This window comes from Pongo abelii, chromosome 9, assembly GCF_028885655.2.
Source record: "Pongo abelii isolate AG06213 chromosome 9, NHGRI_mPonAbe1-v2.0_pri, whole genome shotgun sequence".
Classification (NCBI taxonomy): domain Eukaryota; kingdom Metazoa; phylum Chordata; class Mammalia; order Primates; family Hominidae; genus Pongo; species Pongo abelii.
In genome coordinates, this window is record NC_071994.2 from 68,895,425 (window position 1) to 68,921,461 (window position 26,037).

The 26,037-nt window shown below is 41.2% G+C and overlaps 1 protein-coding gene across 21 annotated transcripts in view; it reads left to right on the forward strand.

Annotated features, from left to right (window-relative positions):
• Window positions 1-26,037, forward strand: part of STK33 (serine/threonine kinase 33) — a 224,258-nt gene that overhangs the window by 186,183 nt on the left and 12,038 nt on the right. For 14 of the 21 annotated variants that reach the window (XM_024255223.2, XM_009246669.3, XM_054524719.2 and 11 more), the window contains one exon: window positions 19,782-20,623. The exons of the other annotated variants lie outside the window; for them this stretch is intronic. In XM_024255223.2, the coding sequence (XP_024110991.1) occupies window positions 19,782-19,982 (201 nt within the window). In that variant the 3' untranslated portion in view covers window positions 19,983-20,623. Of the gene's footprint in view, window positions 1-19,781; window positions 20,624-26,037 lie in introns of those variants that run through there. 21 annotated transcript variants of the gene reach the window in all.

Genomic DNA, 26,037 nt, shown 5'->3' on the forward strand with positions numbered 1-26,037 from the left:
TGATATTAGCAAACTGAATCCAGAAATATATAAAAGAATAGCATATCATAATTAAGTGTTTGCAGTATATTCCAGGAATGCAGGTTTGGATTAACATCCAAAAATCAACCAACATAATTCACTATGTATAGATAAAGGAGAAAGCTATATAATTATCTCAATGATTTTGGGAAAAGCATTTGATAAAATTCAACACTCAAACATGAGAAAATCCTCAGCAGACTAGGAATAAAAGGGAACTTCTTTTACATAATAAGAGATTTTACAAAAAAAAATCCAAAACTACAATTAGTATCATTCTTAATGGCAAAATATTGAGTGTTTTCATGCTAAAGATAGGAGAAAGGCAAGGATGTTCTCTCTCACTAATTCTCTTTAACATTGTACAAAATGTTCTAGCTGATGCAACAAGGCAATTAAAAGAAATAAAATTATATATATTGTAAAGGAAGAATAAAACTGTCTTTACTTGCAGATGACATGTTTGTATACATAGAAAATCCCAAGGAATCTACAAAAAGTGAATTAAAGAGGTTGCTGGATGCAAGATCTATATATAAAAATTGTATTGTTATATATTAGCAATGAACAATTGGGAAATAAAATTTTAAAATACTAATTGCCGCAAAACATAAAACGCTTAGTGAAAAATCTAACAAAATATATGCAAAATATTTATACCAAAACCATGAAATGTTGTTAAGCAGAATTGAAACAGACTGAAATAGATGGAGAGATATACCATGTTTATGGTTTAGAATATTTGGTACTATTAAGATGTCAGTTCTCCCCAAATTAACTTACACGTTTAAACCAATCCCAGTTGAAATCTAGAACACTTGCTTTTTTGTTATAAATTCACAAGATGATTCTAAAATTTATTTGGAGATACATAAAACCTGGAACAGACAAAATAACCTAAAAAGAACAAAGTTGCAAGACTTATATGACTTGATTTCAACATTTACTACATAGATACAGTAATTAATACAGTGTGGTATTGATGTAAGGATAAACAAATAGATCAGTAGAGGGGAGGAGCCAAGATGGCTGAATAGGAACAGCTCCGGTCTACAGCTCCCAGCGCGAGCGACGCAGAAGACGGATGATTTCTGCATTTCCATCTGAGGTACCGTGTTCATCTCACTAGGGAGTGCCACACAGTGGGCGCAGGTCAGTGGGTGAGCGCACTGTGCGCCAGCCGAAGCAGGGGCGAGGCATTGCCTCACTCAGGAAGCGCAAGGGGTCAGGGAGTTCCCCTTCCAGGGGTGACAGACGGCACCTGGAAAATCGGGCCACTCCCACCCGAATACTGTGCTTTTCCGACGGGCTTAGGAAACGGTGCCCCAGGAGAGTATAGCCCGCACCTGGCTCAGAGGGTCCTACGCCCACGGAGTCTCGCTGATTGCTAGCACAGCAGTCTGAGATCAAACAGCAAGTCGGCAGCGAGGCTGGGGGAGGGGCGCCCGCCATTGCCCAGGCTCGCTTAGGTAAACAAAGCAGCCTGGAAGCTTGAACTGGGTGGAGCCCACCACAGCTCAAGGAGGCCTGCCTGCCTCTGTAGGCTCCACCTCTGGGGGCAGGGCACAGACAAACAAAAAGACAGCAGTAACCTCTGCAGACTTAAATGTCCCTGTCTGACAGCTGTGAGGAGAGCAGTGGTTCTCCCAGCACGCAGCTGGAGATCTGAGAACGGGCAGACTGCCTCCTCAAGTGGGTCCCTGACCCCTGACCCCCGAGCAGCCTAACTGGGAGGCACCCCCCAGCAGGGGCAGACTGACACCTCACACGGCCGGCCAGGTACTCCAACAGACCTGCAGCTGAGGGTTCTGTCTGTTAGAAGGAAAACTAACAGAAAGGACAACCACACCAAAAACCCATCTGTACATCACCATCATCAAAGACCAAAAGTAGATAAAACCACAAAGATGGGGAAACAACAGAGCAGAAAAACTGGAAACTCTAAAAAGCAGAGTACCTCTCCTCCTCCAAAGGAACGCAGTTCCTCACCAGCAACGGAACAAAGCTGGACGGAGAATGACTTTGACGACCTGAGAGAAGAAGGCTTCAGACGATCAAATTACTCCGAGCTACGGGAGGATATTCAAACCAAAGGCAAAGAAGTTGAAAACTTTGAAAAAAATTTAGAAGAATGTATAACTAGAATAACCAATACAGAGAAGTGCTTAAAGGAGCTGATGGAGCTGAAAACCAAGGCTCGAGAACTACGTGAAGAATGCAGAAGCCTCAGGAGCCGATGAGATCAAATGGAAGAAAGGGTATCAGCCCTGGAAGATGAAATGAATGAAATGAAGCGAGAAGGGAAGTTTAGAGAAAAAAGAATAAAAAGAAATGAACAAAGCCTCCAAGAGATGTGGGACTATGTGAAAAGACCAAATCTACGTCTGATTGGTGTACCTGAAAGTGACGGGGAGAACGGAAACAAGTTGGAAAACACTCTGCAGGATATTATCCAGGAGAACTTCCCCAATCTAGCAAGGCAGGCCAACATTCAGATTCAGGAAATACAGAGAACGCCACAAAGATACTCCTTGAGAAGAGCAACTCCAAGACACATAATTGTCAGATTCACCAAAGTTGAAATGAAGGAAAAAATGTTAAGGGCAGCCAGAGAGAAAGGTCGGGTTACCATCAAAGGGAAGCCCATCAGACTAACAGCGGATCTCTCGGCAGAAACCCTACAAGCCAGAAGAGAGTGGGGGCCAATATTCAACATTCTTAAAGAAAAGAATTTTCAACCCAGAATTTCATATCCTGCCAAACTAAGCTTCATAAGTGAAGGAGAAATAAAATACTTTACAGACAAGCAAATGCTGAGAGATTTTGTCACCACCAGGCCTGCCCTAAAAGAGCTCCTGAAGGAAGCGCTAAACACGGAAAGGCACAACCGGTACCAGCCACTGCAAAATCATACCGAAATGTAAAGACCATCGAGACTAGGAAGAGACTGCATCAACTAACGAGCAAAATATCCAGCTAACATCACAATGACAGGATCAAATTCACACATAACAATATTAACTTTAAATGTGAATGGACTAAATGCTCCAATTAAAAGACACAGACTGGCAAATTGGATAAAGACTCAAGACCCATCAGTGTGCTGTATTCAGGAAACCCATCTCACGTGCAGAGACACACATAGGCTCAAAATAAAAGGATGGAGGAAGATCTACCAAGCAAATGGAAAACAAAAAAAGGCAGGGGTTGCAATCCTAGTCTCTGATAAAACAGACTTTAAACCAACAAAGATCAAAAGAGACAAAGAAGGCCATTACATAATGGTAAAGGGATTAATTCAACAAGAAGAGCTAACTATCCTAAATATATATGCACCCAATACAGGAGCACCCAGATTCATAAAGCAAGTCCTGAGTGACCTACAAAGAGACTTAGACTCCCACACATTAATAATGGGAGACTTTAACACCCCACTGTCAACATTAGACAGATCAACGAGACAGAAAGTCAACAAGGATACCCAGGAATTGAACTCAGCTCTGCACCAAGCGGACCTAATAGACATCTACAGAACTCTCCACCCCAAATCAACAGAATATACATTTTTTTCAGCACCACACCACACCTATTCCAAAATTGACCATATACTTGGAAGTAAAGCTCTCCTCAATAAATGTAAAAGAACAGAAATTATAACAAACTGTCTCTCAGATCACAGTGCAATCAAGCTAGAACTCAGGATTAAGAATCTCACTCAAAACTGCTCAACTACATGGAAACTGAGCAACCTGCTCCTGAATGACTACTGGGTACATAACGAAATGAAGGCAGAAATAAAGATGTTCTTTGAAACCAACGAGAACCAAGACACAACATACCAGAATCTCTGGGACACATTCAAAGCAGTGTGTAGAGGGAAATTTATAGCACTAAATGCCCACAAGAGAAAGCAGGAAAGATCCAAAATTGACACCCTAACATCACAATTAAAAGAACTAGAAAAGCAAGAGCAAACACATTCAAAAGCTAGCAGAAGGCAAGAAATAACTAAAATCAGAGCAGAACTGAAGGAAATAAAGACACAAAAAACCCTTCAAAAAATCAATGAATCCAGGAGCTGGTTTTTTGAAAGGATCAACAAAATTGATAGACCGCTAGCAAGATTAATAAAGAAAAAAAGAGAGAAGAATCAAATAGATGCAATAAAAAATGATAAAGGGGATATCACCACCGATCCCACAGAAATACAAACTACCATCAGAGAATATTACAAACACCTCTATGCAAATAAACTAGAAAATCTAGAAGAAATGGATAACTTCCTCAACACATACACCCTCCCAAGACTAAACCAGGAAGAAGTTGAATCTCTGAATAGACCAATAACAGGAGCTGAAATTGTGGCAATAATCAATAGCTTACCAACCAAAAAAAGTCCAGGACCAGACGGGTTCACAGCCGAATTCTACCAGAGGTACAAGGATGAGCTGGTACCATTCCTTCTGAAACTATTCCAATCAATAGAAAAAGAGGGAATCCTCCCTAACTCATTCTATGAGGCCAGCATCATCCTGATTCCAAAGCCTGGCAGAGACACAACAAAAAAAGAGAATTTTAGACCAATATCCTTGATGAACATTGATGCAAAAATCCTCAATAAAATACTGGCAAACAGAATCCAGCAGCAAATCAAAAAGCTTATCCACCATGATCAAGTGGGCTTCATCCCTGGGATGCAAGGCTGGTTCAATATACGCAAATCAATAAATGTAATCCAGCATATAAACAGAACCAAAGACAAAAACCACATGATTATCTCAATAGATGCAGAAAAGGCCTTTGACAAAATTCAACAACGCTTCATGCTAAAAACACTCAATAAATTAGGAATTGATGGGACGTATCTCAAAATAATAAGAGCTATTTATGACAAACCCACAGCCAATATCATACTGAATGGGCAAAAACTGGAAGCATTCCCTTTGAAAACTGGCACAAGACAGGGATACCCTCTCTCACCACTTCTATTCAACATAGTGTTGGAAGTTCTGGCCAGGGCAATTAGGCAGGAGAAGGAAATCAAGGGTATTCAATTAGGAAAAGAGGAAGTCAAATTGTCCCTGTTTGCAGATGACATGATAGTATATCTAGAAAACCCCATTGTCTCAGCCCAAAATCTCCTTAAGCTGATAAGCAACTTCAGCAAAGTGTCAGGATACAAAATCAATGTGCAAAAATCACAAGCATTCTTATACGTCAATAACAGACAAACAGAGAGCCAAATCATGAGTGAACTCCCATTCACAATTGCTTCAAAGAGAATAAAATACCTAGGAATCCAACTTACAAGGGATGTGAAAGACCTCTTCAAGGAGAGCTACAAACCACTGCTCAAGGAAATAAAAGAGGATACAAACAAATGGAAGAACATTCCATGCTCATGGGTAGGAAGAATCAATATCATGAAAATGGCCATCCTTCCCAAGGTAATTTACAGATTCAATGCCATCCCCATCAAGCTACCAATGACTTTCTTCACAGAATTGGAAAAAACTACTTTAAAGTTCATATGGAACCAAAAAAGAGCCCGCATCGCCAAGTCAATCCTAAGCCAAAAGAACAAAGCTGGAGGCATCACACTACCTGACTTCAAACTATACTACAAGGCTACAGTAACCAAAACAGCATGGTACTGGTACCAAAACAGAGATATAGATCAATGGAACAGAACAGAGCCCTCAGAAATAATGCCACATATCTACAAGTATCTGATCTTTGACAAACCTGAGAAAAACAAGAAATGGGGAAAGGATTCCCTATTTAATAAATGGAGCTGGGAAAACTGGCTAGCCATATGTAGAAAGCTGAAACTGGATCCCTTCCTTACACCTTATACAAAAATCAATTCAAGATGGATTAAAGACTTAAATGTTAGACCTGAAACCATAAAAACCCTAGAAGAAAACCTAGGCATTACCATTCAGGACATAGGCATGGGCAAGGACTTCATGTCTAAAACACCAAAAGCAATGGCAACAAAAGCCAAAATTGTCAAATGGGATCTAATTAAACTCAAGAGCTTCTGCACAGCAAAAGAAACTACCATCAGAGTGAACAGGCAACCTACAAAATGGGAGAAAATTTTCACAACCTACTCATCTGACAAAGGGCTAATATCCAGAATCTGCAATGAACTCCAACAAATTTACAAGAAAAAAGCAAACAACCCCATCAAAAAGTGGGCGAAGGACATGAACAGACACTTCTCAAAAGAAGACATTTATGCAGCCAAAAAACACATGAAAAAATGCTCACCATCACTGGCCATCAGAGAAATGCAAATCAAAACCACAATGAGATACCATCTCACACCAGTTAGAATGGCAATCATTAAAAAGTCAGGAAACAACAGGTCCTGGAGAGGATGTGGAGAAATAGGAACACTTTTACACTGTTGGTGGGATTGTAAACTAGTTCAACCCTTGTGGAAGTCAGTGTGGCGATTCCTCAGGGATCTAGAACTAGAAATTCCATTCGACCCAGCCATCCCATTACTGGGTATATACCCAAAGGACTATAAATCATGCTGCTATAAAGACATATGCACACGTATGTTTATTGTGGCACTATTCACAATAGCAAAGACTTGGAACCAACCCAAATGTCCAACAATGATAGACTGGATTAAGAAAATGTGGCACATATACACCATGGAATACTATGCAGCCATAAAAAATGATGAGTTCATGTCCTTTGTAGGGACATGGATGAAATTGGAAATCATCATTCTCAGTAAACTATCGCAAGAACAAAAAACCAAACACCGCATATTCTCACTCATAGGTGGGAATTGAACAATGAGAACACATGGACACAGGAAGGGGAACATCACACTTCGGGGACTGTTGTGGGGTGGGGGGAGGGGGGAGGGAGAGCATTGGGAGATATACCTAATGCTAGATGACGAGTTGGTGGGTGCAGCGCACTAGCATGGCACATGTATACATATGTAACTTACCTGCACATTGCGCACATGTACCATAAAACCTAAAGTATAATAATAATAATAATAATCATAATCATAATAAAAAATTAAGATAAAAAAAAAAACTTCATTAGTCCCTTATCTGTAGGATAAATTCCAAACTTTTTAGTACAGTATGTAAGGTATCCCCTGTCCTAGCCTCTGCCCATCTGTGGATATTCATTAAAAATAAAAAAAATAAAAAAAAAAAACCAAATAGATCAGTAGAACAAAATTGGGAGTCTAGAAATAGACCCATGTTTATACAGTCAGTTGATTTTTGACAGAGATTTCAAAGCAATTCGAAGGGGTAAATGATAGTCTTTTTAATAAATAATGCTAGAACAATTGTAGATATATATGAGGGAAAATGAAATTTGACCCCCTAGCTAAAACTGTACACAAAAATTAGTTTGAGAAGGGTAGAACTAAATCTAAAAGCAAAACTATAAAGCTCCTAGGATAAAACATAAGAGACTATCTTCCATCCAGCAGATAGTCAAAGATTCTTAGAAGATAGACACAGAAAGCACTTTTAAAAACTGGTAAAATGGTTCCTAAAAATAAAACACATTTGCTCATCAAAAGTATGTTAAAGAATAAGCAAGCCACAGACAGGGAGAAAATATTTGCAATAAATATATATGACAGAAGACTTGCATACAGAATATATAAACAACTCTTACAGTGCAATAAGGCAATCCATGTTTTAAAATAGTCAGTAGACTTGAACAGACACTTCACATAGGAAGATATACAAGTAGTCAATAAGCATATGAAAAGATGCTAAACATCATTAGTCATCAGGAAAATGGAAATTAAGTCCACCACAGGATATCACTACATACTTTCTAGAATGGCCAAAATTAAAAACTAACAAGTCCAGATGTTGGCAAGGATATGAAACAACTGGAATTTTCCCACCTTGCTGGTGGGAATGCAAAATGGTACTATTCTTTCAGAATATAGTTTGGCATTTACTTTTTTTGTATGTGTGTGATGGAGTCTTGTTCTGTCACCCAGGCTGGAGTGCAGTGGTGCAATCTCAGCTCACTGCAACCTCCGCCTCCTGGGTTCAAGCAATTCTCCTGCCTCAGCCTCCTGGGTAGCTGGGACTACAGGCGTGCCACCACACCCAGCTAATTTTTTGTATTTTTAATAGAGATGGGGTTTCACCGTGTTAGTCAGGATGGTCTCTATCTCCTGACCTCACGATCCGCCCACCTTGGCCTCCCAAAGTGCTGGGATTATAGGCGTGAGCCACCGCGCCTGGCTGGCATTTACTTGTAAGGTTAAGCATTCATTTACCATTTATCCAGCAATCCCAAGTTCACAAAAAGATTTGTAGTATATGTTTGTAGCAGCTTTATGTATAAGCAGCCCCAAACTGGAAACAACCCAAATATTCATTAACAGAAGAATGAGTAAACAAATTGTATTATATCCTTACAAGGGAGCATTACTTGGCAAGGAAAAAGAAATGAGTTACTATTACATAGATGAATCTCAAAAACCTATGTTTCAATAGCATGGGAATCTATGAATATCTGAATAAAAATTCAATTAAAAATGTTAAGCAGGATAACTCAGATACAAAAGAGTACATAATGCATTCTTTTTCAAGTATATGAAGTTTAAAAAAGGCAAAGCTAATTTATGTTGAAAAAATCAGAATAGTTGTGGCCCCCAGGAGAAGAGGGTTGACTGGGTTGTGGCAAGAGAGAACTTTCTTGGTAATTGTTCTATTTCTTGATTGTGGTGTTGGTTATACAGGCCTATGTGTTTGTCAAAACTCATCAAACTGTACACTTCAGATATGTGTATTCTGTATATAGATTATACCTCAGTTACAAAGAAAAGAAAGATATTTATATTTTTCCCTAATTTGCAAGTTAGATTTCATTTCTGTTGACTCCACACAAGACCCAGATCTTTATGCAAGTAACCTTAGAAGTCTATATATTTGGAAGTCAATTTTTCTTCTTCCCTTAGCTTTTCTTTCCCTTCCTTCTTCTGATAACCATAGGGATGTGAGAGAAGGTGGGTAGCCATTACACACAAAACTATAGCAGAAAACTTATATCAGAATTTTGTCATTTGGACCTTGTGCAGGCCTATAATTTGAATGTGTGACTCTAGAAATTGTTGCTATGGTGATAAACCACTTTACTTAAATAGCATGTATTTTACTCAAAATTCAGAGAAATGCTAACAGTTTCTAGTAATCATGCACTGGTATTAACTGGCAGGGATATGCCTAGAGCTTACAGGTTTTGCATCCATTATCACCAGACAAGTTCATCAGGTTAAAGCTATGCCAGTGAATAATGAAATATGTATAGTTAGTCCAATTTTCCTGTTACATATCTCCCCTTGCACACATGGAGCCCCTTTTTCAAGATTAATAATATGAGCTAGAGAAATTAGGCCAAGGGTACTGAATTACAAAAAGGTGAAACTGGAGGAAAGCTTGTAAGGTCATCTTTTCCATCATTCTGCCACCAATAGAACTGACTATTCTTCAACTGTCCCAAATGGTAAGAATTTGCCAGAGATGAAGAACAATTGAAATGCTGCTTGAGGCAGCCCTTGATGTAACCATCCTGACTGACTGCAGCACTCAGAGATGCTGTCCACCTCCACAGTGCTGAAATATGCCTCCTTCTTCATTTTATAGACTTTGATTATATATAGCTTCTTATTCTTTATCTTTTAGATTGAAGAGCTCTCTTAAAAAGAAACCTTCATCCCTTAATCATATTAGTAGCCTGTCTGTAAACATTCTCTGGTCCCTTTATATCTGTTCAAGCTGGTTGCAGTGTTTCAGGTACAAATTGATCATGATTTTATATAAGGATAGAAATTTTTTTCTTTGATTTCTAAAATGCTTTCTGATGATAGCTAGGTTTTTCTGACCAGTGTGCAATGGTACATTAGACTAGTATCTTCAAAGAACAGCCTACAGTGATTTTTAGGTCTTGGATTGGTAAATATATGCCCAACAGTCTCATAATGATCATTTAGAATCTTTCCCCTTAGAACTAAGTATTGAAATTCCTCTGTTATCTTTCTCCCACTTTGTACAATCTTATGGGAGCTCATCACCTTCTATTTGCTTTTCCTGACCTGGAAGATCTTTTAGCCTTGGCAATTTCATTTTTCATTTCTCTGTTCTATTACTTACAAAACTATAAAATTGCATCAGTGACAGCAAAGATCCCTGAGGAATCCCACCAGCTATGAGAGACGAAAAGGAGAAACGCAAAACTTAGATAATCTATAACCTAACAAAATAAATCCCTGAAAAATTAAGATTTGTTCATGTTTCTAGATAAAGCTTGGAAGCTGGAATTTGCCTTGCCCACTCCAGGAACTAAGAGGCTTGGCTCTTTGTGAAGAAAACTATGGCCTGGCCTGGAGGGCAGCAAGGTGGCCATTCTGCATTCGTGTCCTGTTAGCATCAGAGGAATGGTTTCAATGAAGGATATTTGAGGGGAGTCTCAGATTCTTCTTTTTTATTATTATACTTTAAGTTTTAGGGTACATGTGCACAACATGCAGGTTTGTTACATATGTATACATGTGCCATGTTGGTGTGCTGCACCCATTAACTCGTCATTTAGCATTAGGTATATCTCCTAATGCTAGCCCTCCTCGCACCCCCTACCCCACAACAGGCCCTGGTGTGTGATGTTCCCCTTTCTGTGTCCATGTGTTCTCATTGCTCAATTCCCACCTATGAGTGAGAACATGTGGTGTTTGGTTTTTTGTCCTTGCAGTAGTTTGCTGAGAATGATGGTTTCCAGCTTCATCCATGTCCCTACAAAGGACATGAACTCATCATTTTTTATGGCTGCATAGTATTCCATGGTGTATATGTGCCACATTTTCTTAATCCAGTCTATCATTGTTGGACATTTGGGTTGGTTCCAAGTCTTTGCTATTGTGAATAGTGCCACAATAAACATACGTGTGCATATGTCTTTATAGCAGCATGATTTATAGTCCTTTGGGTATATACCCAGTAATGAGATTGCTGGGTCAAATGGTATTTCTAGTTCTAGATCCCTGAGGAATCACCACACCGACTTCCACAATGGTTGAACTAGTTTACAGTCCCACCAACAGTGTAAAAGTGTTCCTATTTCTCCACAACCTCTCCAGGACCTGTTGTTTCCTGACTTTTTAATGATTGCCATTCTAACTGGTGTGAGATGGTATCTCATTGTGGTTTTGATTTGCATTTCTCTGATGGCCAGTGATGATGAGCATTTTTTCATGTGTCTTTTGGCTGCATAAATGTCTTCTTTTGAGAAGTGTCTGTTCATATGCTTCGCCCACTTTTTGATGGAGTTGTTTGGTTTTTTTTCTTGTAAATTTGTGTGAGTTCATTGTAGATTCTGGATATTGGCCCTTTGTCAGATAAGTAGATTGCAACAATTTTCTCCCATTCTGTAGGTTGCCTGTTCACTCTGATGGTAGTTTCTTTTGCTGTGCAGAAGCTCTTTAGTTTAATTAGATCCCATTTGTCAATTTTGGCTTTTGTTGCCATTGCTTTTGGTGTTTTAGATATGAAGTCCTTGCCCATGCCTATGTCCTGAATGGTATTGCCTAGGGTTTCTTCTAGGGTTTTTATGGTTTTAGGTCTAACATTTAAGTCTTTAATCCATCTTGAATTAATTTTTGTATAAGGTATAAGGAAGGGATTCAGTTTCGGCTTTCTACACATGGCTAACCAGTTTTCCCAGCACCATTTATTAAATAGGGAATCCTTTCCCCATTTCTTGTTTTTGTCAGATTTGTCAAAGATCAGATGGTTGTAGATATGCAGCATTATTTCTGAGGGCTCTGTTCTGTTCCATTGGTCTATATCTCTGTTTTGGTACCAGTACCATGCTGTTTTGGTTACTGTAGCCTTATAGTATAGTTTGAAGTCAGGTAGCATGATGCCTCCAGCTTTGTTCTTTTGGCTTAGGATTGACTTGGCGATGCGGGCTCTTTTTTGGTTCCATATGAACTTTAAAGTAGTTTTTTCCAATTCTGTGAAGAAAGTCATTGGTAGCTTGATGGGGATGGCATTGAATCTGTAAATTACCTTGGGTAGTATGGCCATTTTCACAATATTGATTCTTCCTACCCATGAGCATGGAATGTTCTTCCATTTGTTTGTATCCTCTTTTTTTTCATTGAGCAGTGGTTTGTAGTTCTCTTTGAAGAGTTCCTTCACATCCCTTGTAAGTTGGATTCCTAGGTATTTTATTCTCTTTGAAGCAATTGTGAATGGGAGTTCACTCATGATTTGGCTCTCTGTCTGTTATTGGTGTATAAGAATGCTTGTGATTTTTGCACATTGATTTTGTATCCTAAGACTTTGCTGAAGTTGCTTATCGGCTTAAGGAGATTTTGGGCTGAGATGATGGGGTTTTCTAGATATACAATCATGTCATCTGCAAACAGGGACAATTTGACTTCCTCTTTTCCTAATTGAATACCCTTGATTTCCTTCTCCTGCCTGATTGCCCTGGCCAGAACTTCCAACACTATGTTGAATAGGAGTGGTGAGAGAGGGCATCCCTGTCTTGTGCCCGTTTTCAAAGGGAATGCTTCCAGCTTTTGCCCGTTCAGTATGATATTGGCTGTGGGTTTGTCATAAATAGCTCTTATTATTTTGAGATACGTCCTATCAATACCTAATTTATTGAGAGTTTTTAGCATGAAGTGTTGTTGAATTTTGTCAGAGGCCTTTTCTGCATCTATTGAGATAATCATATGGTTTTTGTCATTGGTTCTGTTTATATGCTGGATTACGTTTATTGATTTGCCTATGTTGAACCAGCCTTGCATCCCAGGGATGAAGCCCACTTGATCATGGTGGATAAGCTTTTTGATGTGCTGCTGGATTCGGTTTGCCAAACACTTTTGAATGTGTTTGCTCTTGCTTCTCTAGTTCTTTTAATTGTGATGTTAGGGTGTCAATTTTGGGTCTTTCCTGCTTTCTCTTGTGGACATTTAGTGCTATAAATTTCCCTCTACACACTGCGTTGAATGCGTCCCAGAGATTCTGCTATGTTGTGTCTTGGTTCTCATTGGTTTCAAAGAACATCTTTATTTCTGCCTTCATTTTGTTATGTACCCAGTAGTCATTCAGGAGCAGGTTGTTCAGTTTCCATGTAGTTGAACGGTTTTGAGTGAGTTTGTTAATCCTGAATTCTAGTTTGATTGCTCTGTGGTCTGAGAGACAGTTTGTTATAATTTCTGTTCTTTTACATTTGCTGAGGAGTGCTTTACTTCCAACTATAGGGTGAATTTTGGAATAGGTGTGGTGTGGTGCTGAAAAGAATGTATATTCTGTTGATTTGGGGTGGAGAGTTCTGTAGATGTCTATTAGGTCCGCTTGGTGCAGAGCTGAGTTCAATTCTTGGATATCCTTGTTAACTTTCTGTCTCATGGATCTGTCTAATGTTGACAGTGGTGTGTTAAAGTCTCCCATTATTATTGTGTGGGAGTCTAAGTCTCTTTGTAGGTCTCTAAGGACTTGCTTTATGAATCTGGGTGCTCCTGTATTGGGTGCATATATATTTAGGGTAGTTAGCTCTTCTTGTTGAATTGATCCCTTTACCATTATGTAATGGCCTTCTTTGTCTCTTTTGATCTTTGTTGGTTTAAAGTCTGTTTTATCAGAGACTAGGATTGCAACCCCTGCCTTTTTTTGTTTTCCATTTGCTTGGTAGATCTTCCTCCATCCCTTCATTTTGAGCCTATGTGTGTCTCTGCACATGAGATGGGTTTCCTGAATACAGCATACTGATGGATCGTGACTCTTTATCCAATTTGCCAGTCTGTGTCTTTTAATTGGAGCATTTAGCCCATTTACGTTTAAGGTTAATATTGTTATGTGTGAATTTGATCCTGTCATTATGATGTTAGCTGGTTATTTTGCTCGTTAGTTGATGCAGTTTCTTCCTAGCATTGACGGTCTTTACAATTTGGCATGTTTTTGCAGTGGCTGGAACCAGTTGTTCCTTTCCATGTTTAGTGCTTCCTTCAGGAGCTCTTTTAGGGCAGGCCTGGTGGTGACAAAATCTCTCAGCATTTGCTTGTCTGTGAAGGATTTTATTTCTCCTTCACTTCTGAAGCTTAGTTTGGCTGGATATGAAATTCTGGGTTAAAAATTCTTTTCTTTAAGAATGTTGAATATTGGCCCCCACTCTCTTCTGGCTTGTAGAATTTCTGCCGAGAGATCAGCTGTTAGTCTGATGGGCTTTGCCTTGTGGGTAACCTGACCTTTCTCTCTGGCTGCCCTTAACATTTTTTCCTTCATTTCAACTTTGGTGAATCTGACAATTATGTGTCTTGGAGTTGCTCTTCTCGAGGAGTATCTTTGTGGCATTCTCTGTATTTCCTGAATTTGAATGTTGGCCTGCCTTGCTAGATTGGGGGAGTTCTCCTGGATAATATCCTGCAGATTATTTTCCAACTTGGTTCCATTCTCGCCTTCAGGTGCACCATTCAGACGTAGACTTGGTCTTTTCACATAGTCCCATATTTCTTGGAGGCTTTGTTCATTTCTTTTTATTCTTTTTTCTCTAAACTTCTCTTCTTGCTTCATTTCATTCATTTGGTCTTCCATCACTGATACCCTTTCTCCCAGTTGATCAAATTGGCTACTGAGGCTTGTGCATTCATGACGTAGTTCTCATGCTGTGGTTTTCAGCTCCATCAGGTCCTTTAAGGACTTCTGTGCATTGGTTATCCTAGTTAGCCATTTGTCTAATTTTTTTTCAAGGTTTTTAACTTCTTTGCCATGGGTTTGAACTTCCTCCTTTAGCTCGGAGTAGTTTGATCATCTGACGCCTTCTTCTCTCAACTCGTCAAATCATTCTCCATCCAGCTTTGTTCCATTGCTGGTGAGGAGCTGCATTCCTTTGGAGGAGGAGAGGCGCTCTGATTTTTAGAGTTTCCAGTTTTTCTGCTCTGGTTTTTCCCCATCTTTGTGGTTTTATCTACCTTTGGTCTTTGATGATGGTGATGTATAGATGGGGTTTTGGTGTGGATGTCCTTTCTGTTTGTTAGTTTTCCTTCTAACAGTGAGGACCCTCAGCTGCAGGTCTGTTGGAGTTTGCTGGAGGTCCACTCCAGACCCTGTTTGCCTGGGTGTCAGCAGTGGAGGCTGCAGAACAGTGGATATTGGTGAACAGCAAATGTTGTTGCCTGATTGTTCCTCTGGAAGTTTTGTCTCAGAGGAGTACCCAACCGTGTGAGGTGTCAGTCTGCCCCTACTGGGGGGTGCCTCCCAGTTAGGCTACTCAGGGGTCAGGGACCCACTTGAGGAGGCAGTCTGTCCGTTCTCAGATGTCCAGCTGCGTGCTGGGAGAACCACTACTCTTTTCAAGGCTGTCTGACAGGGACATTTAAGTCTGCAGAGGATTCTGCTGCCTTTTGTTTGTCTGTGCCCTGCCCCCAGAGGTGGAGTCTACAGAGGCAGGCAGGCCTCCTTGAGCTGCGGTGGGCTCCACCCAGTTCGAGCTTCCTGGCCACTTTGTTTACTTACTCAAGCCTTGGCAATGGCGGGTGCCCCTCCCCCAGCCTTGCTGCCACCTTGCAGTTTGATCTCAGACTGCTGTGCTAGCCATGAGCGAGGCTCCATGGGTGTAGGACCCTCTGAGCCAGGCGTGGGATATAATCTCCTGGTGTGCCGTTTGCTAAGACCATTGGAAAAGCGCAGTATTAGTGTGGGAGTGACCCAATTTTCCAAGTGCCATCTGTCACCCCTTTCTTTGACTAGGAAAGGGAATTCCCTGACCCCTTGTGCTTCCCGGGTGAGATGATGCCTCACCCTGCTTCGGCTCACGCTCAGTGCACTGCACCCACTGTCCAACACTCCCCAGTGAGATGAACCCGGTACCTCAGTTGGAAATGCAGAAATCACCCGTCTTCTGCGTCACTCATGCTGGGAGCTGTAGACTAGAGCTGTTCCTATTCGGCCATCTTGGCTCCACTGAGTCTCAGATTCTTTTAGAAAAACTGTTAGGATTCTGCTTCCTAAACAATGGCATCCTAAACTTCATGCAACTGGAATTTAGTAAAGAGAAATGGTAAGGTACACATACACATACAGTATTTTACAAGACAAACCCATATACACAGAAGCATAAACATTTGCATATTGAGATCATCCTGGCCAACATGGTGAAACCCTGCTTCTACTAAAAATACAAAAATTAGCTGGGTGTGGTGGCGCGTGCCTGCAATCCCAGCTACTCAGGAGGCTGAGGTAGGAGAATCACTTGAACCCGGGAGGCGGAGGTTGCAGTGAGCCGAGATTGTGTCATTGCACTCCAGCTTGGGTGGCAAGAGCAAAACTCCATCTCAAAAAGTATATATATATATTTTCATAAAGGTAAGTAGATTTGAATTGATGTTACCAGGGAGTGAAGGAGCAAATACTGTGATTTGTTTCGGTGCAGCCAGCGTTAGGCTGATTTTGGAGCTCAATTAAAATATGGATGACTGTATTAGTTTTAACATGTATTAAAACCAAATTGAAAAATAAGAAAACAGGCACTCTTATATGCTACTGGTAAGATTATACATCAGTACAACTGCAGTGGAAGGCAACATGATGATATCTTTCAAAATTACAAATCCATATACCATTTATCTGAAGAATTTCTCTTCTAAAATATATATCCTGTAGAAAAACTTATGAACGTGCAAAATGTCATGTGCAAAATGTGCTTGCAAAAGGTTGGAAACAAACCTGAGTGTTCATTGTGAAGGGACTGGTTAAATAAATTATGGTACTTCTAAACAAGAGAATATTGCATAGCCAGAAAAAAGAATGAGGATTTTTTTCTTTCTATGAATTGACATGGAATGATCTTCAAGATAATCATTAGTTGAAAAAAGTCAAGGTGTAAAAGCGTGTTTATAGTTGGCTACTATTTGTATAAAAGGCAGGAAGAAAGCATGTCAATAGATGAATGTATTTGTCTGTTCTCATACTGCTAATAAAGACATACTGGGTAATTTATAAAGAAAAAGAGGTTTAATGGACTCACAGTTCCACATGGCTGGGGAGGCCTCACAATCATGTTGGAAGGCAAAGGAAGAGCAAAGATACGCCTTAGGTGGCAGTAGGCAAGAGAATGTGTGCAGGGGAACTGCCCTTTATAAAACCATCAGATTTCGTGAGACTTATTCATTATCATGAGAACAGCACAGGAAAAACCTGCCCCTGTGATTCAGTTACCTCCCACTGGGTCCCTCCCACAACACGGGATTATGGGAGCTACAATTCCAGATAAGACTTGGGTGGGGACACAGCCAAACCATATCAATGGATTAGATTGAACCATAGGAAATTGCCATTATTAGACTGTTTTTGACCTGCAACCAATGGAAATGACAGTGGAATGACAACCACATCCATTTGGTTCCACCTAACATTTGCTTGAAGATGCATAAAATCTCTCTGAAAGTGTACACTATAAATTGACAATATTGGTTGTCTTTGGGGGCAGAGCTCAGTTAACTAGGGGGCAAGGAGGAGATTTTGAACATTGTGAATATTTAATCATGGGGATGTACTATCTATTTAGGAAATAAATAAATTACAAAAAAATGTGGCTGAGGAAAATCATTTTCTTATCTTACTACATAATAAAACAGAAATATCATATTTCTACACCAAAGCAACTAAACATTGTTTAGTTTTCTTTTTCCTTCCACTTTGCCAGAAGACTTTAATAATGATCTTAAGATATTGTATCCAAGAAGAAAATACCAGCATCTACAGAGTTTTTGGGAAAAAGAAAAAAATTCTACATCAATAATTCTGTTCACAGAGACTGTTTCTGAGTATTTCTTCCTGGTGACTGCAACTCCTGAAACTACTATAATGACTCAACTACATTAACAAATGGAGCAGTGAAGAAGAATGGAACCATTAAGCCAGATATGAATATAAGCACATTAAAGGAAAATGAATTTTTATTCCTGCTCAATAGAATATTAGTTTTAGTGGACATGTTGAAAACTACTTCCTCAACAACTTGGATGATAACTCAAAATCCAAGTAGAAATGTCAAAAGACAGAAGGTTACACTTAGATTCACCTTTTAATAGCATTTGTATGTAAAGGTAATTAAATTTTATGAATTGAAATTTTCAAGATAGGGTGTATATCTTAGAGACCAGCACTGTACTAAACAAAGCAACTTGTTCTCAGCCAGATGCTCTAACATCAGGGGTGTTGTATCCTCACCTTATCACTGAACATAAGGAGTTTTCGATAAAAATACAACCTATGTGAGGGAATACTAAAGAATTTTAAATATTTTCTACCTCTTAAAAGAACACACAGAAATAACCCAGAAGTTTGTTTAGGGGGGAAAAAGAACTAGAGAAAATGACCTTTTTACATTTCAAATTTTATAGAAATTAAAATTTTAAGGTACAAAATGATTTTTAAGTGTTACCTGCTCAAGAATTAGCATATACTGGTTATAAAATCAGACACGAGTGATGTTCTGAAGAGGCACACTTTAAGGGCTTTCTTCAGCAAGCAAACATCAGGTGGATTTTCTTTCTTGAAATATAGGTGCCAAAAATCTTACAGGACGCAGAGTTTTACTGCAGCCCTGGAAAGTCATGGATCACTAGGCAAACATATATTAAGTGCTACTACTGGATATAAAACATGGTCATTATATCACAAGAACCTGAATGATCAAAGAAACACTGCATTTATTTTGTGTTACACGCCATCTTATCACACTCTTTGAAAATTGTTAACCTGATTTTTAACCCAAGTGTGCTGTGACTTTCAGGTAGCCAGAGTATTAAACTTGTGAGCTCTTTCCTCAATCATTCTATGTAAACCAGAGCTTCCCTATCTCTACCCCAGTGGCTTGGCCCCTGTGCTGCTTTGTGGGTCTCCTGAGACAATCTCTACTCTTTTAGAACTCTATGCTCCAGCTTCACTTAATTAAAAGTGATCACTTCAAAAATGGGCCTAATGTCAAAACAGACCCTTGCTTCCCTCATGGCAGTAGGATTCAAGATAACTTCTTCCTTTACTGTGGAATGAGGTGACCTGAGAAAATACAATTGCCTGTTAAAACTCCATCTGCTTGTTTTCTACTTTAAAGCTCACATAGTACTTTCATGGCCACCCTTTCTCTTCATTCTCATGGTAAACTCTTGTGGCAAAGTGCAAATATTATTTACCTCCACTTAAGGGCAAGGCATAGAGAGGCTCAAAGAGGTCTACAGGCCTGCCCAAATAGTGTGACTGGGATTAGAAGCCAGTCTCTGGAATTAATGCGGGAAGATAGTGGGGACGTGAGTGTGGGCCTTATGTAGCACTTCATACGCAGGTTAGAAAGAATAATTACTTTGTACTTGTCAGGGTATCCATACAAATGTCAGAGCTTGTGTAGAAATCTGTAAAGATGAAATGAGTACAATTATGTCTAAGTGGACTTCCCTGCACAAATGTTACCAGACATTTACTTACATTTTGGATGGCAGAGGTTTCGAAATTGAGCCTGTAGAGTTTGCTCCACACCAAACATGAAACAATTCAGTTTTCTTAAAGGTGCAAAAAGATCTTTTGGCATTTAATAATAATTTTACAATATGACTAGTTTGTACCCTATATCTAGAGAGTGCTCCAACTTGCAAATCCTGGACAACTTTGTAGTTCCTTGCATCTTTGAATTGATGTGCATTGCTTTGTGTCTGAAAATTAATCAAGACCTTTTATTTGCAGTCTACTGCTTATGAAAAGCAATTTCCTGCGATCAGTAAGGACAACTTTGACATGTGCAGTTCAAGTTTCACATCTAGCAAACTCCTTCCAGCTGAAATCAAGGGAGAAATGGAGAAAACCCCTGTGACTCCAAGCCAAGGAACAGCAACCAAGTACCCTGCTAAATCCGGGGCCCTGTCCAGAACCAAAAAGAAACTCTAAGGTTCCCTCCAGTGCTGGACAGTACAAAAACAAAGCTGCTCTTGTTAGCACTTTGATGAAGGGGTGGGGGGGAAGCGGACAGCCCTATGCTGAGCTTTTGTAGCCTTTTAGCTCCACAGAGCCCCACCATGTGTTTGCACCAGCTTAAAATTGAAGCTACTTATCTCCAAAGCAGCATAAGCTGCACGTGGCATTAAAGGACAGCCACCAGTAGGCTTGGCAGTGGGCTGCAGTGGAAATCAACTCAAGATGTACACGAAGGTTTTTTAGGGGGGCAGATACCCGCAATTCAAGGCTGTGGGCACACTTGCTCATTTTTACTTCAAATTCTTATGTTTAGGCACAACTATTTATAGGGGAAAACAAGAGGCCAAATATGGTAATGGAGGTTCCAAATAATTATGTGCACTTTGCACTAGAAGACTTTGTTAGAAAATTACTAATAAACTTGCCATAGGTATTACAGCAGAAGTGCTTCAGTCATTCACATGTGTTCGTGAGATTTTAGGTTGCTATAGATTGTTTAACACAGCTTATTTTAAACGTAGAAAAATAGGAGATTTTGTAACTGCTTGCCATTAACTTGCTGCTAAATTCCCAATGTATTGATTAAATCAATAAAAAACAGATGTTACTCAGCACATTAATTTTTATGTTAACAAGAGGTGAATATAATAAGGTCCACTAAGCCTTTATGCAAATTATAAGTTTGGTCTACTGCTGCAATGGTAGGCACACATCTTTGGGGAAGCTCACGAAGCAAGAAACAGGGGACCATACCTCATTTCTCTTAGCATTATAGACATCTCCTTTCACCTGGGTAACTAATTTTGCCAGTTGAAGTCAAACTGGGTGAATAGCTGCTTTCCTTTGCTTCCAAAGCAAATTCTAAAGAAAGAATTTGCAATTGCTTTTACCTTCATAAAGTCATAACCTAGTTCCATTCCAACGCCCCTTGGAATTGTCAGGTCTCCAAAATGGCCCACATCTGGCCAGCTGAGCATATACTAGTTGCATTTAAATCCACTTGGTAACTAAAAATAGTACATGTGCTTCTTGCAGTTAATTTAGAAGATACTATTGTGATTCTGAATGAGTCAAAGATATCACTGGCCTGTGTTGCCCCACGTGGTTCTGCCAGTATTTTCTTAGTACCTTCAGTGTGCTTCCATTGGGGGAACCTGCTGGCCAAGGCATATCTAGTGGAAATTGTCTGTATTTTATTTTAAACTGGCATTAACATAGCTGCTTCAAGATCTTTCTCCCTTCTTGATGTCTAGTTCCAGTCATGTTAGAAGCCCATAAACCGTATCGTGAGCTTTAAGCTTTCTCTCAGGGTTTAGTGAGCCAGTCTTTAAAGGGCGTGTTCTGTTCACCTGATGAGAACTCTGGCCTCATGAGCTAAGTGGAGCCTTCCCTTCCCTAGTAGTAGCCTCAAAGGCAGATGTGTGCACTGCAGTTCTGTCCCCTCCGGCGGGGAGAAGCAGGGACCTAGTGCACGGTGGCTGCTTGTCTCCTTGCAGAAAAGCCTAACCAAGATGGTGGCTTTGATTCTGCCTATTCCCTGGGCCTGAAAATGAAATATTCTCTATATTCAAAATACTCTTACTTTCACAGTGATATTCTTTTGGGATTAGAAGATCCTATTGTTAGAGTACTATCCACACTTCTCTTGGCCCTAAAAACTAGCGATTCTGCTCAGTAAGCTTGAGCAAAGGTCCAGAACTAACCACTAACTAAAAGATGAAGTCATTTTATAACATTTTAGTGTGTGTTCACCTTTTCCCACCTCACACCAGGCAAGGCCAACCACCCTGCCTATCATATGATGCACTCTATTAACGCCCCTCCATCGAGGCGTTCATTTGATTTGTAGGAGTCATTTTAGTAGAAATTTAGCTCACTCTTTCTAGAGAGAATTTCCACGTCATTTTTGTGTTACTTAGTTGTATTTTTGTTACTTTGTTGTGTAGAACACACTTGGACCAGGCCATGTCTGAGCTTTGTTTTCCAACAGATGTGCCTCTTTAAGGTCTGGAGATATATGGCCTTCCTCCCTCCATTTGCTTTCACAGCTGTGAAAAAAGGGCGCTCTTCCATTTCAGATTGACTTTCCATGACTGATAGGCCAACTCGAAGGCACCAATAACAAACACTGTGACACCTCCTGTGCTCCATAGCATGGGGAGCTGGGTTTTGCTGTGATCCAGCGGGACATAGTCTGTCTGGGACAGCACAGAGGTGTTATTTTCAAGGAATGCAAGTAGTGATCCGCATTCTAACTTGAGTGGCAGATAAGGCAGGCAAAATATGATAAAAAGAGAGGAATGCAGGCAAGCTGGGGACAAATTCATTTGAGGAGAATAGAGGATGATATCAGAGAAGGCCTTACATCAGAGAAGGAAGGAAAATGGGGATATGTGGAGCAAAATGAAAATAAATTATAATTAATAAAGAAGACAGGATGACAACACATGGTTCTGCCAAAGCCGGAAGCCGGAGCGAGAGGAGGGAAGCACTGCTCATAGAATATTTGGTTGTTCCAGGCCATTCTGAGGTAAACTTAGCCCCCTCCCAGGGCCCGTACACAGGCAAACCTAGAAAAAGGCATAAGCTGAGGAAACGAAGACCCAGGGAAACGGAAGCTGATATTTTAAGAGTCAGCCACAAAATTGTCCTTTCATTTTGAGTAGGAATGTTGTGTGGTGCTGCGGGGGTTGGGTGGGGGGCAGCCAAAAAAAAAATCAAAACGTCTTGTGCTTATCACGGAAATGCTTTGTTTAAATAATTCTATTTGACTCCAAAATGTAAGTTCCAGGTTAGACAGATCAAAAGCAACCAGTCTTGAAAATGAAGCTTTTTAAATTCTAGCCCTGCTGTTGGAACAGAGAATAAAGGCTTTGTTTAAACATGCATTCCCAGCAGCAAGCAGAGCTTTGAAATTGGCCAGGGAAGTTGCGTCCTATAATGGCTGCGCTTGGCTAGAGACCAAGGAGCTGTGGCCTCTGGGAAATGATCCTGGGCTGGATATTTTCTATCTGCCCCTCCAGAACCACTCTGCCTGCTCTGCCCTCTCTGCCCAGTGAGGCTGATCTTCAGGGACTGCATTAACACACTCCCTGGGCTTCTGGATTCATTGGCGTTCTGTCAATGAAGGCACCAAGGGGAGATGAGAGAAGGGGAGAGCCAGGTCCAGACGCTGACCCCTGAGTGCCTCCCTGCTCTGGGCCGGGCTGCTGGGCATTTGCTGCCTTCTTTGGTGGGCGCGGCTCCTGCCAGGCAGCCCTCTTACAGCTGTGTCCCCTGCCCTTGCAGGCCAAGACCAGCCTGTTGCCCTGGCTACTATGTCTTCCTTTGTGGGTTTTCCTAAACCCTCTCAGTGCCTTTATGAACAGTCTCTGTTAAACCCTCAGCTTCCGCATTTGAGTTTACCATCTGTCTTCGGCTGCAACCCAAGTGGTGGAGACCCTTTCCTTATCAGTGCTGCATTGTTCCTGACCCAGGGTAGTTTTGTCTCTGGCTGCCAGTCTCCTACCAAAGTACAGTAAAGGGCAAAAAAGATAAATGAGCTCTTCCTGACAAAAAGAGATGCACCTGGGTGGTCACTAAGGGTTGGGGAGGGGCTGGTAGGGAGATGTTCCTGAGGTTGGGACCCAGGTAGAGCAGGATACCTGGAGCGTTGCCCGACACCGAACCCGAAATCTGAAATTGTCTGGGCTCAAGGTTTGGGAGCCTAAAGAATGCAGCACTTCACTGTGACAGCCAAGAGGACCTGGGAGGAGGCCACCCTACACTGGCTGCTGGCTGCCAATGAGGGACCAGGGAAGGGGCTTCCAGGGGACCCCGTGGAGCCCAGGAAGCACAGGAGACCTGAAGACAAGACGTCTCCTGGGCTTCATGTTCGCTTCATCTCTACAAGCACTGAAATCACTTTACAAAAGCATTTTAAGGTAAAAATTTTTACTATTCAAAGGTCTCACATCGTTCAGTTGTACTCTTCAGGATCCTGCATTTTTCTGAGTGAACTGGCTGAGAACTGATTTTGATTTCTGTTCAGTACATTGTTATCACTTAATTCTCATTGGTGAGCCAATTTTCTTTGCCTTTGTTCTTCAAAGCGAGGCCCCATCCGCAGCTGTCTTGCATTTTTGTGGCTGCCTTCTTCAGTCCCTACTATAATCAGCTCAACTCTGTGCTTGCTGGGTCAGTTCTCCATATTTCCCTGAATAATCTAGGTCAGCCCTCAGAGGAGTGGTGGGGGTTTCCACCACTGCCCCATTGGGAAGATTAATAGAACCTTTGCAGTGTCACTATGGCACTCTCAGGGACCTCCCCTTCCCTGTTGCCCAGTGCCATCCCAGGTACCTTAGCCAGATCTGGACCTCCTCCTCCAAACATGCATCAGGTCCTGTCCTGGCCCAGAGAATGGGACTAGAGACGCCGTGCAGACCCTGTCTCCATCCAGGCTTCTGCTGGTTTCTCTCCTAACTAGATCCTGTGGCATCTTCACACCATAACCAGGGCATTGATACTGGGGCCATAGAAGTCTCCCTGCCCTTTGGGGACCAAAACCTCCCTATAGGCAAAATCCTGAAGCCAGGCTATTCTTTAGGAAAGCTCAGTCAGCACAAAAAGTTGTCTCCATCCCCAGGAGCAATTGCAAGGCTGGAGGAGTCAGCATTCCCGTGTGACTGAAGGGTGGATCGGGTCGGGTGGAAGATGGAGAGCAACTGACCCCCTCACTGGACCCTGAGGAAGACGCTCTTGCAGGGAGGTGGCAGCTGATATTTCCTGGTCCAAACACTGGCTTCCACTTAGTTACTAGAATCAAAGTCTTTGCAAGCTGGGCTTTGAGCTATAGTAGTGGATGGGATCCATTTTAACTAAAACCCCCTTTCAGAGTCGTGATGTAACAGCAGCAACATTTACAGAGCACTTACCACATGCCAGACACCATTCTAAGCACTTTACATGTATCAGTTCTTTCCATTCTTACCACAGCCTGTGAAGTTGATACCATTATTATCTCTACAGAGAAATGAATTAAGGCACAGAGAGATTAAGAACCGTGTCCAAGGTCACACAGCTAAGAAGTAGCAGAACGAAAACTGGAACCCGGCCAGTGGGCTCAAGTATCACTGTTGTACTATGCCTCTCAAGGTGTTTGTATTTTTGCTCCCCTACTCTTTAGGCCTAAGCTATGATGAAGTTTGATCCCAGAGTTTCAAAAGACCAAGCAACTCACAAACACCTCTGTCTCCAGCAGGAGCCTAGAGTGATAATTTTGACAGGTTTGGGCTTGAGATTTCAGAAGGGAGTGGAATTATTTTGCATGTTGACAAATTTGGTGGAGACTCAAGCACTATATCAGGGAAAGCTGCATTCTGAAGGACTTTGCGTGATAAAATTAAGTTCTCAAGGCTTTAACTGGTCCTTTTGTGTGGAGCAGTCTTTAGAAGCCTTTGAATATGTTTTTAATTGAAGAGAGAAAACAGACTCCGTTCCTTCCTCAGGAATTCACAGGGACCATCCTTTCTGTGCAGACGTGACAGATCGATGCTTACCAGGAGCAAAGTGTGATTCCCATCTCAGGGCAGCTGGGGGTTAGAATCACTATCATGTTTCGATTTCCCACATCCCTTCATCAGGTGGTGTGAGCAGCTGTGCTGTTGAGCAGGTGGAGTTCAGACGTGGAGTCCACCTCCTCATCCTGCATTCCTCTAGCTTTCGCCATTGCTCACTTCTTTAGAGGACTGTTAGGCGCAGTGACGTTTTGTCCCTTTCGCATTGACACTGTCCTGGTTCAGGGGTCAGCTGTGTTCCCATAGGCTCAGCGGATTCTGTGGTTCAGGACAGGGGAGACGTCTGCTCTGGGCCTAAGCCAGCAGCTGGGGATGGTGCCACCTCCCCCTGGCTGCCCAACTCCCAGGCCACTGCCTGCCACTTGGTCCCAGGAGAAGAGAGGCAGTTCTTATTCAGGATCCTCATTGCTGTTTTGGAACTTTGGAAGAAAAGGCTTCTAGCTACCCAAAACCATGCAAATGGATAAATTTTT